At 39.2% G+C, this 15,425-nt stretch overlaps 1 protein-coding gene across 4 annotated transcripts in view; it reads right to left on the bottom strand.

Annotated features, from left to right (window-relative positions):
• The window catches only part of MYOM2 (myomesin 2), an 84,615-nt gene extending 71,211 nt beyond the window's left edge, over nucleotides 1-13,404 (bottom strand). For all 4 annotated transcript variants that reach the window (XM_075747280.1, XM_075747281.1, XM_075747282.1 and 1 more), the window contains exons 1-6: nucleotides 13,307-13,404; nucleotides 4,714-4,847; nucleotides 3,551-3,670; nucleotides 1,797-1,935; nucleotides 1,457-1,614; nucleotides 469-561 (exon numbers count right to left, since the gene is read on the bottom strand). In XM_075747280.1, coding sequence (XP_075603395.1) covers nucleotides 469-561; nucleotides 1,457-1,614; nucleotides 1,797-1,935; nucleotides 3,551-3,670; nucleotides 4,714-4,820 — 617 coding nt within the window. In that variant the 5' untranslated portion in view covers nucleotides 4,821-4,847; nucleotides 13,307-13,404. The remainder of the gene's footprint in view (nucleotides 1-468; nucleotides 562-1,456; nucleotides 1,615-1,796; nucleotides 1,936-3,550; nucleotides 3,671-4,713; nucleotides 4,848-13,306) is intronic.
• Between the last annotated feature and the right edge of the window lie 2,021 nt (nucleotides 13,405-15,425).

The following is a 15,425-nucleotide window of genomic DNA, read 5'->3' as shown; positions in this document are numbered from 1 at the left end:
ACTTTTTGGAGAACAAAAAAATGGAGATCAAAAAGTAAATAGAACCTAACATATAATAAAACAAATGCTGATGATTGGCTATCTTTGCCCTGACCAGCTACATTTTTTCTTACTTTAAAGAGTTTCATCATGGCAAGAACATAAAATACACAGCCAATTTTCCGCTTTGAATTCTGAGAAGATATAATTCTAATAAAAAAGGAACTACCATTCTTTCAGCTACTTACCTTTTCTATCTTGTAGACAGTTGGAGTTAAATAATAGAAATATCTAATTTTTCATTTCATTTTCATGATCTAATATTCAGCTACTTAGTGAACCTTCTCTGGCTTAAATGTGAGTACCAACAGAGAAGTATGCTGAATTTAACAACTCTCTTGCAGCCTTTGTGTGAATTTTTAATTGTATTTGATATAAAATACTTTGTGTAGAGTATAAAAAACCATTGTATTCCCCAGAATAATCTACCTGTTTATATGCAACACATGTACTCCATATTTGCTTTCAATTCTGTACTTTGTTGGGTCACTTGCAGGAGTAATCAATTCCTCATTTTTGTACCTGACAATCAAGAAAAAAAAGAACTTATTAATAGTATGTACTATTCGCTGCATTAATTTAGTAGATTTTTACATCCAGATATCATTTACTATCATCAGAGCTCTCTATAAATCTTCTCTACATGCATAGAGTATTTTCCAGTATGTACAGATGGATACACATTGGGCAATGACAGCAAAGGAGGACCATCATTGCAGTAAGAAAGTGGAAAGAGAAGATGGGCACCCAAACCAAAAGAGCAGGCAGTGAAGTATAGAGAAGATGGCATGTGACTGGACCTTCCCAGGCCAGTAGCCCTGACACCAGATGGGAAGAAAACTTTGTCTTGTCTTGGATCACAGTAAAGCACTTCATCTCAAACAAGATAAGCAGCAACGGGATTGTGCCTCAGGTTAGATCTTCACAGTCCAGGCAGGGGCTCTCACATATACAGGACAGCACTTGTCTGGAGAGGAGGGCAGCCTGAGGGATGTTATGTTCATGTCCACCTCAACAGAGGCTGACACGATCTGAACACGGGTACAGCCCATGACAGCAATGGTGCTGTGCAAATTTACCCAGGCTTAGCAAGTAGCCTGTGAGCTCTGTGTACTCTGCTGTTTGCTACTTCATCATCAGGGAACTCAATGGCCAGAAAGACTGGCAAGTCTGCCACAGTCTGCCTTCTGAAATATTCGGGTTTGCTTCTCACACTGCGCAGGGCCATTCAGCAAGCTGCTATGCTCCCACTCCTTCCACTGTAGTATCAACTGCTACAATCCAGCACATCTATGGGGATTATAAAGGGGGTTTAACATAGCCATTATGTATGTGACACTTATCAGTTATGCCATAACTTCCAAATGAAAAAAGCTTAACAACATTTTTAGAGGGCTAGGAAAGGCCAGTCCCTTACCATTGTACAACAGGGGTGGGAAATCCTTGCACAGTGAAGCAAAGACTCACAGACATCTTCTCCCAGACAGTGTGAGATCTCAGGCGCACTAGAATTTCAGGAGCTCGACTTATACTTTCCTCAACAGCGTGCCTTTCCAGAGCCATATTTTCTTCTACCTATTAAACACAGGAAAAGAAAAGGAGCATCTAGCACCAGACTCAAATGGAGTAGAAGATCTAACTTTCAATCCACAAAATTAAAAGATGCTAAGTCACTACTGGTATTTGAAACACAGGCCTAAATTTCAGTATATCTTATAATTCTGCTTGTATAGAAACAAAAAGGTTCAGCACTGTACCAGCCTTTGTATAGCAAGTCTATCCAGATGTTCTCTAGCACGGTGCCTGGCTGTGTGAATCTCTTTTTCCAAAGCAGACAACTCACTGGCAAACCGGATCCTTTTCTCTTCACTTGCATGAGTCTTTTGTTCATGAGTCCTGTAAAACAATAAAAAATATAAGGTGAGACCAACAGATACAAAGCTTTAAGATTGTCACTTATACACATTAGGCAACTGAGGGCTCTGAAACCACATCAGCAAGATGTAAAATCTAGTTTAGGAATTATTCTTAGAGTCTACCTGCCTATCCTAATGAGCATGTGAAATGAATATGAATTTTCCTTCATTTTCTTTCCCCCTGTACGTGGTGCCATTGCTTCAGGTCTTGAAAGCTGGCATGGTCACATTGACATGGTACCCTACAGTCTTAGTCCTCTGATAATCAAGATCAAGAACCTGCCTGGCTTCCCTCTGGCCCCTAATTTTCCTTCCCATGGACACAAGCAGCCAGAGGAGTGAAGGCATGTTCTGGCATGCTCTAGTGCCTGGGAAGCTCTGCTAGCTCCTTGGGCTGTATCAGCTGACCTCACCTGAAAGATACAGACCAAAGAGTTCGTAAGGATTTGATGAACCGCTGCATGCAAAAAAGCGGTACTTTGACAGGGTGACTGGGAAGTATAATAGAAACTACCAGAAAAATACAAACTTTTGAGTAATTTGTGGGTTGTTCTCTGAAAATCTGACTCCATAGATTTTTCAGAAGTCCTAAAAAAAACTTGACTCAAATGTTTTTAGGATGAGTTAGCTCAAGTTCCTGCATGCATGCTGATTCAGTAAGCAGCCTATGCTACTCTGCCTTGCCAACAGGAACGAAGGAAGGGAGCTGGATATCAGAAATTTCTAACATGGTCGTCATTATACAACATGGAAAGACTCTTAAAGCATAACCCAACATGCCGTGAAGCAAATGAGAAGACTTGCATGAAATTCAGTGCACAGTAGATCAAGATATTATTTGTCTGGTATTTTAAAAAAATTTCATTGTATCATTTCAATATACTTTAGATACCAGCCTTGTTTTGCCATGTATTTTTTTATATCGGTAACACTTAAGACAGTTTTTAAAAAAATAAATTAGATTATACAAATTAGTTTTGTTTCCCTAAGACATTCTGTTTGCAGGATACATATTTAAAAACAATCGAAGTATCAGAACTCTACAGACGAATATTATTTTCACAACACATGTTCTACAAACAAGGCAGAAATTGTTCTTTTAGTGTAAATTCTCTTTGGTGCAGTCACTGTAGAGCATGGCAGAGCAGAAACAGTCAAATTCACTAACAGGAATATTGCTGTCAGCACGTTTACTATAGGACTTCGTATCAAGGCTGTTACTGAGAAGTGACAGTAAGCCTTCTTGATATTAAGGAAAGGACTCAGAATGTTTAAATTGATCCAAACCAGAAATTCAGGAATAATTGAGTAGATCTGTTAAAAAGAAGTTTTGGATCCCAGGCAGATTCTAATTTATTTTGGTTTTAAAGCTGTTTTCAAGGGTCAGAGTGGGGATCAGGGGAACAAGTCTGGGTTGAAACATGAGATTGAAAGTGACACTCAGTCATTTAGTATTCCAGCCAAAATAGATTAGTGAAGAAGTGTGACAGAGAAGCCTCCAGTCTTGTCAACTTTGAAAAGAGCCCTGGCAAAAAGGCCATACTAAACGGGACCAGAGCCACTACACAGGTCAGATGGGACCAACAGATCTTTACCTTTTCCTGGATTCTTGCATTGCTTCATGAGCCAAGGTGCGTGCCCTCCTGGCACAGAGTCTACATGTTGTTTTTCCCAAGCCAGATGATTCATAATAAGCAGCCTGTCTGGAAGCAGCCCTTCAAATATAAAAGACATTGTTATAACCCAGCAATTCTGATGATAAAACATGAACTCACAAAAGTCAAAGAAATTACTTTAAATGAGCTGAATACCATGACCGAGCACTGTTCAGTGAGAAACCTACTTTGCATTCCTCACTAGCTGCACTAGGTGCTGATTCTCACTTGTCCTTCAAGGGCTTAATGCCCATCATCTTTCACTGGGGATCATTACGCATTTTATTTCATTCAGTTCTATTAAAGTTATACTTATCTCAGTCTCCAATCATTCAAGTGCTACAATAGCACTTCAGCGAACCACGAGGGTACCAGCCAGTCTAATACACAAATCACACAGAATCCCTATAACATTATCTATTTCTAAATAATTCTGCCTTTCTATACTTCACATAACCTTCTGCATAAACTCTCCTCTTTCATAAGGAAAGCTGGACAAGGTAGACAGCTAGCTAGGCTAGATAGGCATCTTGATTACCAAGGAGGGAGGACAGTGATTCTTAAGCAACCGAGATTCAAAGCTCCAGGCTTTGAGATACAAAGAACGTATATCTTGTTGCTAAAACTCTGAGATTTCACATGAGAGGAGTTAAATCTTTATTTAATTTTTAAAAAGCAAATTGAATGACAAAAACTATAATTAGGAATGGCCAGCTTCAGGAGAAGGAATATCCTCATATCATATGGAAGAATGGGTAAAAAACTGTTTCTATGATTTACAATAAATTCATGCCAATTTCTCCTAAGTCAGAGTTTCAATTGGAACCTAAAAGGAAGAATTTCCAACTTGGAAGTAGTAAATAGGACAAATCCTGAGCTAAAATGTCTGTGCAGGTGAGTTGCAATGTAGATAGAAAGTCTAGTTATGCTGGTGGGAGACTATAGACAAGGAGCATCCCAATGGAAGGAAGTAGAAAACTACCATTCTGAATAAACCACAATTTTAGGGGGCGGAGAGGGAAGCTAAGTATCTCGATTCTAAGACCTGATTACCCAAAATAGAAACCTCTCTATGCTCCTTATGTGAAATGCATGACACTTACTTTCTTGCTGCATATTCCTCAAGTACATATCTTGTCTGAATGTTGCGATAGGACTGATCAAAGTGCTTGTGTCTCCTCTGGTAAAATGGCACCACTACTGATGACATACTTCAGTTTGTTAGATTCAGTAATTCCTGCAGACAGTGAAATCACATTTAGCCACGTATTCCAGACACTTATGTTCTATATTTTTATATACATACACATATGTGTGTACATGTACATATGTATAAAATTCCATCAGTTTATGACAAATAGAGCCATCAATGATATACATCAATGATATACATGGGCACTTCAGGATGTATTTTATTAGCCACACAGTGAGCCATGGAATCATAGATGATAAAGCTAGAAGAGAATTTGTCGGATCATTTTCTCCTTCTTTGCAGATGTCATTTAACATCTCCCTGGAAATTTCCAGGGATCAAAATTTGACATCTTGGGGGCATTTTTATGCCTTTCAGCTCTTTGCTCTTCAAACCTTTTACTTTGTCCCTTGTTGCAATTTATGCTCACTGTTTCTTGTCCAATTCACCATGACAACAAAAATTAGACTGTGTTCACCCACTTTTGCAGCAGTCTGTTGAAGATTTTGTTTGCATATCCTTTCAGCTTTCTTGTTTAAACTAATCAAAGATGGCTCATCCAGTCTTTTCTCATGAGTTATTTTTTCTAGACCTCCAATCATTCTGGTTGCCCTCCTGTGCACTTTCTCCAAAGCATGGCATAGTTTGATCAGTATTTGGGTAGGAGGTTCTCAGGAATGTTCAGAGAGCTCCCAGAAGCAGCATGGGTGGGAAGAGCACATTTACCACTGAGTTGGAGTTGAGCAATTTCCCAACCATGGCAATAAAAGAACCTGGAGGTGCCCACATCCCTATAGGTTCATTAGAAATATGATGACAACTTCTTGAAAAAGTGGGGAATGTTGCCAGCCATGTCCTGAATAGGTGCCAGTTTGTGGAACTACAGTCTGCTGAAAAAGTCCCATTTACAGTCTCGTCTGGATGTGGGGCTCTTTACTCCTGGGCCACTTGTCCTAAATGGTGGTGGGGGATTCCAGGGGGCAACTGAACAGCCAGCATAATCCCCAAGAGATGGCTGTACTTCAGTGACAAAGGAAGCAATTTCCTAATGCAAAAAAAGCATAAAGCAGCTTGGATCCTGAAGTTTTCAATATCAGACAAATTCCTGCAATAAGATACAATTTCCTCCTGGAAGGTAAGGGCAGTGTCCCCGTTGTATACTATCGTGCGGGGCAGAGCCTGTCAGCTGCACTCCAGAAGCTGGGGCACAGGCAGAAGCATGGCCTGGGACTCACCTCAGGCTACCCCTGAAGAACACTAGCTCATCCAGGGGCCCTGTTAAGAGGGTGTCAGGGTCCTGGGGCTGCAATGGACCTGACTGGCCCTGCTCAGCCTCCTCCAGAGCTCTCCCCATCCTGCCCATGGCCCAGGACCCCATTTCAGCCCCTGGGGCCATCAGCCCTGCCCCAGCAATGCTGCAGCAGGGTCGGTCTCCAGCTCCCCACAGCCCTGCCCTGCCCGGCCAAGGGTCCTGCCAAGAAGAACCTGCCCGTGAGATGGAAGAAATCCTCAGACCCACACCAAAAGTCTGCATTTGTCAGGAAAAGTCCCATGAGTAGGCAGCCTCGTGATGCATATAAAATGAAAGCTCAAAGGGATTTGAATAGAAATCTTATAAACTCATTTAGATACAACATGAGCTCCTCTTACTTAATTTCAAAGGCACTGGTATTGACCAGGTTTAGGCTGTGTTCTGTTTCCTATCATCAAATACTTGGAGATATGTGCTTTGGGGACAAAACCAATACTCATTAAAATTCAATTAATAACTGTTTCAGGAAAAAAGTTGTTTCTGGTAAAATGAGATCTAGTTAAAAAATGAAGAAATTTAGTCACTACTTCATTGTCAACTTTCAAATTGCATGTTATTTTTTTGGTTTCATTAATCTTTTTACTGTGTGACAAGTACATGCAATCAATGTACTTTAATAAAATATTGCTGAAAATAGGTTTTTAAATGTTTATTACTTATTCTGAAAGCAATGATGTTTTCTGTCACATAATGGAATTTTTATTAATATCTCATGTTTTGAAAAATCATTTTGCAAATCCCCATTTGAGAATGGGAAGCAATGATAAAGCTGTTGAAAAATTACAGATATTATCAAGACTTTTGCATGAATTTTTAAAGTATGACTTGTTAAAGTTTTTTTCTAATTGTATTACTAGCCAAATTGTATATGCAGAATAAATAATTTTCTACATTTCATTGCAGCAATTTGTTCTTGAAAAATGAGACCTAGATTTTTTATACAACACATTATATTTTTAGAAAGAAGAATGTAAGATGATTCAATGAAAGACTGCAACTCTTAGTTTAGCAAGTCACTTCCTTTTATGTGTGTGTTTGGAAATTTTGCCTGAACTGCATAAAATAAAACCCAAATTAATTAAAAAACCCCCATGTCTTCTAGGCTAAGAAATTGAACTTCTAAACATGGTAAAATACATGTATATACCATATTTCTAGCATATAATATTTACCAACAATAGGAAATGCTACTTATTTAGTATAATAAATTCCAGCTGTGCTTGATTGTTAGTTTCAGATATTCAAAACCTGACTCAGATGCCCCCGTCACGATGTTCTCCCACCAGCTAGTTTTACTTTTCCAAGAAAAAGGTCTCTGCAGGAGAAGACAGTAGCTATTTTTAATAGTGATACATCTTATAAAAAAAAGTTATGAGATCTAAAGATTTTTTACAATTTATCACCTGATAGCTTCATCTTCTGCAAAACCTATAGTTACCTTTTCAATCCTTTTTCAAGAGATATGAGAATGACAAATCACACATTCAGGAATGAGAGCTTTAGGCAAAATACCAGATACTGCAAGACAAAAATAAAATGGGCTTACAATATTACTATGAGACATTAAAGAAATATCATAGAAACATAGAATGGTTTGGGTTGGAAGGGACCTCAAAGATCATCCAGTTCCAACCCCCCTGCCATGGGCAGGGACACCCTCCACTAGACCAGGTTGCCCAAAGCCCCATCCAACCTGGTCTGGAACACTTCCAGGGAGGGGGGCATCCACAACTTCTCTGGGCAACCTGTTCCAGTGCCTCACCACTCTAACAGTAAAGAATTTCTTTCTAACATCTAATCTAACTTGACCGTCCTTCAGCTTGAACCCCTTACCCCTTGTCCTGTCACTACACTCCCTCATAAACAGTCCCTCTCCAGCTTTCCTGTAGGCCCCTTCAGGTACTGGAAAGCCACAATTAGATCTCCCCAGAGCCTTCTTTTCTCCAGGCTGAACAATCCCAACTCTCTCAGCCTGTCCTCATAGGAGAGGTGCTCCAGCCCTCTGATCAGCTTTGTGGCCCTCCTCTGGACTCACTTCACCAGCTCCATGTCTTTCTTGTACAGATATATTACCACGTTTCTAAAGAAATAAGCGAACATGACCCAAGGTAGTACAGTGTGATGCAGCACCTTGTAGAGATGCTAGCTCAGTGAGGTGCCCTCATGCAACACTGAACTGACATGGACCTATTAACTCTTCATATGACACATTGCCTTAGTTACATGAACACAGTTACACAGACCCACAAGCAGCCTTGACTTCTCCTAGTTTTGGTATCTGTGCATGTCATTACGCTATACCTGCAGACATCAAATACTGGTTTTCTTCCTGCTGTCTGTGTCACTATTGTGTATATGACATTTGACTTCCCCCTTAGCTCATACACTAACTGGACAGTTAATGGTATAATGTTCCCTCTTTTCTATTTTTAATTAGCCCTTTCACTTAAATAAAGGTGCAAAGGGCAAACCCATAGATTAAGCTGACTCAGCTGTTAAGTGCTACTCATGTTTACATGTGGCCCAGTTAAATAATTCTGTGAATTTATCAACATGCAATTTATGCGTTGCTATGTATAAAACTCCCACTGAGATCTGACGTATAAGGGTTGCAGAGTAATGCCCATGTGTCTGGATGGATCACAGTCTGGGTTATTTTCATTTTTGAAATAGGAGAAAACATCTTTGCCATTTACAGTTCAGCCTTTTCCACTAAATGTAAAACTTACATTTAATTAGCATGTATTCTTCTATTAATCAGCACCCAGGGTTTCTCAAAATTTGGGTTCAGATATTTTTCACATTTACCCAAACACTCTTAGAATAGAAACAAGTGTAGCCAACCACTCACAGCCCCCATACAAGCAATTAACTGAGCTTGTTAGCAGCCAGACTCATTTTGCCTTCTGTTAACACAGAGGGGAGCTACCTGGCAACAATTCCAAATGTAATAATCATCATCAGTTAATTACAATGGTGCTTGCAGAGTATGTATTTAATACTTAACAGCGCTGCAAAGACAAGTATCTGAAGAGTAAAATCACAGCCCCACTGTAAAACCAGCTTCAGCAGAGTCTACAGAGCGTGTACGGTATCTTGAGTTCATGATAAGAGAAGGTTCTGTTGTCTGCCCAGGAACAATGTGTTGACTGTTTTCCCAGTTTTCCACTGATACACATTTATGTGAGAGGTTTGAAATATATACTAATATTTAGTCAACCTACCACTAACAGAGTTAGATAATATGATACACAGAGGACAGCCTAGCCCCACTGAAGTTATGGATTTAGGTGAATCAAGATTTTATAACTGGCAGTGGCTGGAGAACTAATTATAATGGCATGTCAATTCGTGGAACTCACCCATCCAACAGCAAGATGCAGGCAGTGGTCTGGCAGAGGCATTGGGGAAAGAAAAACATTTTCCAATGGGAAATTGAAAATTCAAAAAAAACATGCAGAAATAGGTCAAGAGAAAGACAAAATAATTTTCTGGATGATTGTAACAAATTAAAAAGCAAATCTCAAGTTTTATTCACCAAGCGCTACTGGTATGTGCTGCAAGAGTTACAGAAAACTTGCTGAAATACATGGCCCATGTGTCAAAAACAACCCTTGGACTTCATCTATGCAGATCCTATTAACTTCCCTGGATTTCAAGAAAAAGACCTAGAGTTACAGGACAAGATGGTCCTAAAACACTTAATGTCTCATCTGACCTTTACTTCTTTGGTGGAACACAGCACAATTGTTGTTGCTGTTGTTGTTATTATTATTATTACTATTACTATTCCTGTTTATTTCTATGACTGTAAATGCTGCGGACATCAGCAGGACCTAAACTGTACTAACCTATGTTCTGTGTGAGCCACTCAGAAGGCTATTAAACCCAAATAAAAATATTAAGTCAGCCAAAATGTCCTTAAGGATTAATGATATAAACCAGAAATTAATTAGACTGGTCAAATCTGTTTACACAAATATACATTTTTGTATGCTTAGTAGCACGTATATAACAATTTATATTTGGTCATGAATAAAAGGCAAAGTTCCTAGGCAGGCCAGGATATGCATAGTTTCATGCCATAGTAATACTGATCTGAATAGAAAGCAATCATCTAGAACCACGTGACAAGGGGCCACGTTCCTGAGCAGAGAAGCCAAGGGTCTGATATAGACATTGTTAGTTTGATAAGTGAGTTAATTTAAGATTTAAAGGACAGGCAGTAAATTCTAACATGATCATTGACACAGCCTCAGAGAGCAGGCACACCACCAAATAAATTGATGGATGGGATTGACAAATGCCATGGGAAGGAGAACATGGTTGTGCTCACCATAGATAGCCAACTTGCATTCCTAGACTCAGGAGGATCCCGTCATGAGCGATGCACTATACAGCATGTACTTTCTCTGCCTGACCTGTCAATGCTATACCATGCAACATGCACTTTCTTTGCTCATCTCTGTCCTTGTCCATCTGCAGAAGTGCCAAAAATGATTTGCAGGTGCTTGCCTGCCCTCACATAGCCTGTCCTCCTCATTCTGGCTAAAAGATCAGTACATCCTGCTCCTACACACATATCCTCATTGTTCATCTTCCTCTGTATTTCATCTTTCTTAAATATCTTTGACTATTTGTATTGACTTGAGGGTTTGTCCTGTTTCTCCCATGAAGGAGCCATTGTTTCCTCTACCTGTCTGTAGTTCTGCTTGTTGTTCTCCATGTTGTTCAAAATTAAGTGTTTTTAGGAAGTCCTGTTTTGCCAGCTTATATTTCCATGGTACATTAAAGCCCATGATATTTAGATGATAAAATATATTTAATTCCATACCACCTATATTCCATAATGAAAGATAAAAGAAACAAACAAACAAACAAACCCCACCACCTTCTAATCATCACTTGCTTCTAATGACCAGTCTAAAGAATTACCGTATGTCCTCAGAAAACATGTGGTCCTTTCCAGATGGTTATATCAATACTGTAGAAATTGTAGTAGATGATAATAAAGTAAGAACAATTTCCCCTGGGAAACTTACTTTGGTGGAAATCTTGAAAAACCAGAATGAATCATTATGCAGCTTATAGTCACTGCAGTCTAAACCTGAATGGGATGTAGAGGGTCTGGTAACATCTTCCTCATTTTGGTAATAAATTTTTAAAATGCTAATACATCTCTCCAGTCTTTTATTTCTGTGTGCGTATCTGTGTTTAGATCTTACACAGAACATTATGTTCTGTGTATGAAAAAGCATGAACTTAAAAAAACACACAATCTACTGTCATTTTAAGATGCTTCTGTCTTTCCTATTGAAGAGGTTTTTTCCTTCTGCATAATAAGAATTCAATTTTAACTTTTTTGGCAACAGAATACAAATGCTTCTGAAATTAAAAAAGCATATAAAATTCCCATTTGCTTAAACCCTATGGAATTCCAGACATTGCTCAACAAGCTTTGACATTCCTTTTCTTTTCTGATGTCCTTAGCTACATCATAGCTGGTCTTGTTTTACTGATTGTACCTCCTTTGTATGGGAATAGTACTATTCTAGTTTCACAAATCAGTTTTCAACAGAAATCTTGCAGACAACAAGTTCAATCTGGTTCAAATCATCCCTAGAACTACATGCATTACTTTTCTCATTAAACCTAAAAATGGAGTTCTCTCATCAATTTCTATTCATATGAATATCCAGCAAAGCAACATTTTCAAGCAGCTGATGATACAGGCCATCACAGATTTGTCTGTCCTTTATTAATAATTTCATATATTTTGAATGAGTAGACTTCTAACATTTCACTACATCAAGTGATTCTGCTTGCAAAGACATACAGGTAGATCAAGCAGTTTAATGCAAATATTTAGCTATAGCACATGTATGATTAGTTAGAATGCACACCTTGACCTTGTAATAGTCCCTGAATTATTTGCTTCACCTTCTAGCCATAACAGTTAGCGTGGAGACAATTTGAAATATACCATGGGTGGTCATGGTCATAGCCACAACCCTTGATGGAGTTAACCACCAGCATTGCCCTGTGGCAAGTACATAGAAGGCAGAGCCATGGGTACCCTTCCCTCCAGCAAGGTCATTGTTGTGGAGGGGACCACCAGTTCCTGCATTGTTGTGAGGCTAAAAAAATGTAATTTTGGCTTTTCTGTGACTCTCGTGATGGAAGGGAGTAGAAGCCTCCAATCTGACTTACCTTGCCATATCCCTGTTATAAGTTAAGCAGTATATAGCCCAGAGAGGGTACTTATGTAGATGCTTTCTTATGAATTCATGATCTTACATGACTGAGAATTAAATGAGGCTGAATTTGTCCACATTGACTTGAAACTTTGTCATCCTAACATTCCAAATGCACAAAGAGTTGCAACATGTTCCGATAAAGTTTTAAGATTTCCCTTCACCTGGCAAGTGCACTACATCCCTTCAACTGGACAGCAAGGAATGTGAGACAGTGAGATGGTGAAAGTCAGTCATTTTCCATCATCCCAACCTTCTTTATCCTTCATTACAATACTTTGTAATACATTGGCTCACAGGTATTATCAACACACAGGCTTAGTTTCAAGAGCATGACCATGATTTCCCAATACTCTACCAGTGGTATTTAGCTGGAATTTCCATGCGGCACAGAACACATCACACATAGCCTAGAGCAACGCAGACACCAGAAATGTGGCTTCTGAAGATGTACTAGAAAGTGTGGTAGACAAAAAATAAAAGCAGAATTTTTTGTCCTAGCTACATCCTGTTCTTTAGCATGCCAAATAGTTTTGCCAGCTACTATAGGATTTTACACTTAATTATTTACGCACATACTTCAGCTAAATCATGTTTTGTCTCTTTATACAGTATAAAGATGCAAGAAAGTGGCATTGCCAACATATGTCCAATTGGAGAAACACATATACTAATAGAACTATGGATACGTATAATGTAGTTTTTCATAAGCAGAAAGAAACAAAGGAAATGTAATACACAATAAAATCAAACTGACTGCACAGAATAAAACAATTCTACTTTTATTTTTTGTCTGTTCATAAATCAGTCTGTGTCCTGCTTATTGCTTGTTTTCCCTGAGAAAGGTAATTTATTTTTTACAGAAAAGCACCCAACATCCTCCACAACCACTCCCATTTATTCTGAATAAGAAAAACCTAGAGGAAAAATGGACTTACCAAGGGATATAGAAAATTGCAAAGCAGAGGAGAAGACCAGCCTTTCCCAGCTTAGCAAACTCTGACTGAGGAAAACAAAAATAATTCCCCTCTCTAAAGGCTACTGCCCCTTCGCTCCCATTTAAGGGCAGATGCAATGCTATATTTAGAACTAACCAAGTGATTCTCCCAAAACTGAGGTCAGCCTAATAGGCAATAATGGTGTGACATAAAGGTAGAAGAAAACACCTACCCCATATGCAGTTTTCTACTGTATTTTAATACAAGATAGATCTCATTCTTAAACAAAAGCTTATGTTTATCTTAAAAGTGGGGTTTCTTTTCCCAGCATCGAGAAGCACATGGGAAACAGTTTAATGTCAGAAAACAGTTTAAACTTTTTATATAGAAATTATTGAAGCTTTAAAATAATCAGTAACTTAGAAGACCAGTGAGGGGACATAAAGTCCAGGATCATACTAGTCGAAAAGTGAGATCCCCTTGGTGCCTCAGGCTGTAAAATGAGCCTCCCCGTTGCCTTCTTAAGAGCTGCCTGGATTTGACAGCATGGCTGCAATATGTGAAGGCATAGCAACTATATAAATAGCCTATTAACATAGATTTAAAGAAAGTCCAGTTCCTACCCACTATTTCCATCTCCGTAATGTCACCAGTCAACCTGAGAGAGATTTCTCTGTGTCCTGTAGGTAAAATAGGATGAATTAATACGCATAGAGGCATAGACAGGCAGAGGAAAAAACACAACCAAAGCACTCCACTCTGTGAGACCCTGATGGCCCCTGATTACTACCAACTAAAATGGAAGTTTGGTGCCTATAGGGCTCCTAGATTTCTATCCAGAAGCTCCAAGGTATCGTTGTGGTGGCTCTGACATTTCTAGATGCAATGGGGTAGCAGCACTTGCTCTGCAGAGGTGGTGGGCATGGGCTCAGTCACTCTGCCCCAGGGAAGGGAAGGGAAGGGAAGGGAAGGGAAGGGAAGGGAAGGGAAGGGAAGGGAAGGGAAGGGAAGGGAAGGGCTCTGACAAGGCTTTGTGACGAGTGTGAAGAAATAATCACATTCCTCTTATTCTGCCTGGAAATAAGGACAACATGTCTGGGAAAACCTGGCTATATGACAAACCTAATCAAACCTCATGACTTGGCCCATAATGACTCAAATATCCAGTGAGTCAGCAACGTACAGTAAGTAGGGAATTCGTTGATATTCAAAGTACTTGAAAACAAAAAGATCTGTTTTCAATTTACTTGTATATGAATGAGGTCAAGACCAAAGTCACTAAGTGACAATTAAGATCTTTCAGTGCTCGGTATGAGAAACTTTGATGGATAAAAACCACTCTTTTATGTCATACTTTCTTCTTATGCAAACATGTATGGGAAGCAGAGCAATATGTGGAAAAGCCCTTAAACAAGTGATTCTTATTGCATCTGCAGTCTTCATCCAATTTTCCTAAGTAGCTCTGGTAAGGATCCTTCCCAGTTTCTTATAATCTACGACTACCATTTGCTTGACACAGACTTCTCCCTTCCTCCCATCGATCTTAAATTATAACTCAGTCTGACAGAATTAGATCTACAGAGACAGACACAGTGGAACGAGTGCATATGCACTGAGCAGAGATGTTGCTTCAGAAGCAGCTGTCAAAGTAATTAGCATGTAATAATCCAGAGCAAACCCACTTTACTTACACAGCTCCCTCTCTTCTCTCCTACTGCATTTTCCTGTGGGACATAAGAGGTCGGTTTTCAGGAAAACTATAAAGTTCTCATTACACTGTCTGCTTTTAATTTCTTGTTCTATATTTATTATCTTTAAAGAAATGTAGGAATGTACAGCCTGCTCTGTCTGCCTTTACACTTGAGCTCTCTTCTATTTTAAGGTCTTTCTTCAGGGTGTGTGGTTGGATGTCAAAAATGTGAAAGTGCATCCTAGGGCTGTAAGGAACATGCCATAGGCAAGAACAAGGCATGCAGTGGGGCCAGTCCCAGTTTGTCTCCAGGTAAGTTAATAAATAAATTCTCCTTCTCTTCACAGATATTCACAAAATAGGACATAAGAGAAAAACTGCAATATAGTGTTACTTGATGGTTTTGAAATTTAGGCAGCAGAGCACCAA

The sequence above is a fragment of the Balearica regulorum genome, chromosome 3 (assembly GCF_011004875.1).
Source record: "Balearica regulorum gibbericeps isolate bBalReg1 chromosome 3, bBalReg1.pri, whole genome shotgun sequence".
Lineage (NCBI taxonomy): Eukaryota > Metazoa > Chordata > Aves > Gruiformes > Gruidae > Balearica > Balearica regulorum.
This window is presented reverse-complemented; position numbering and strand designations above follow the sequence as displayed.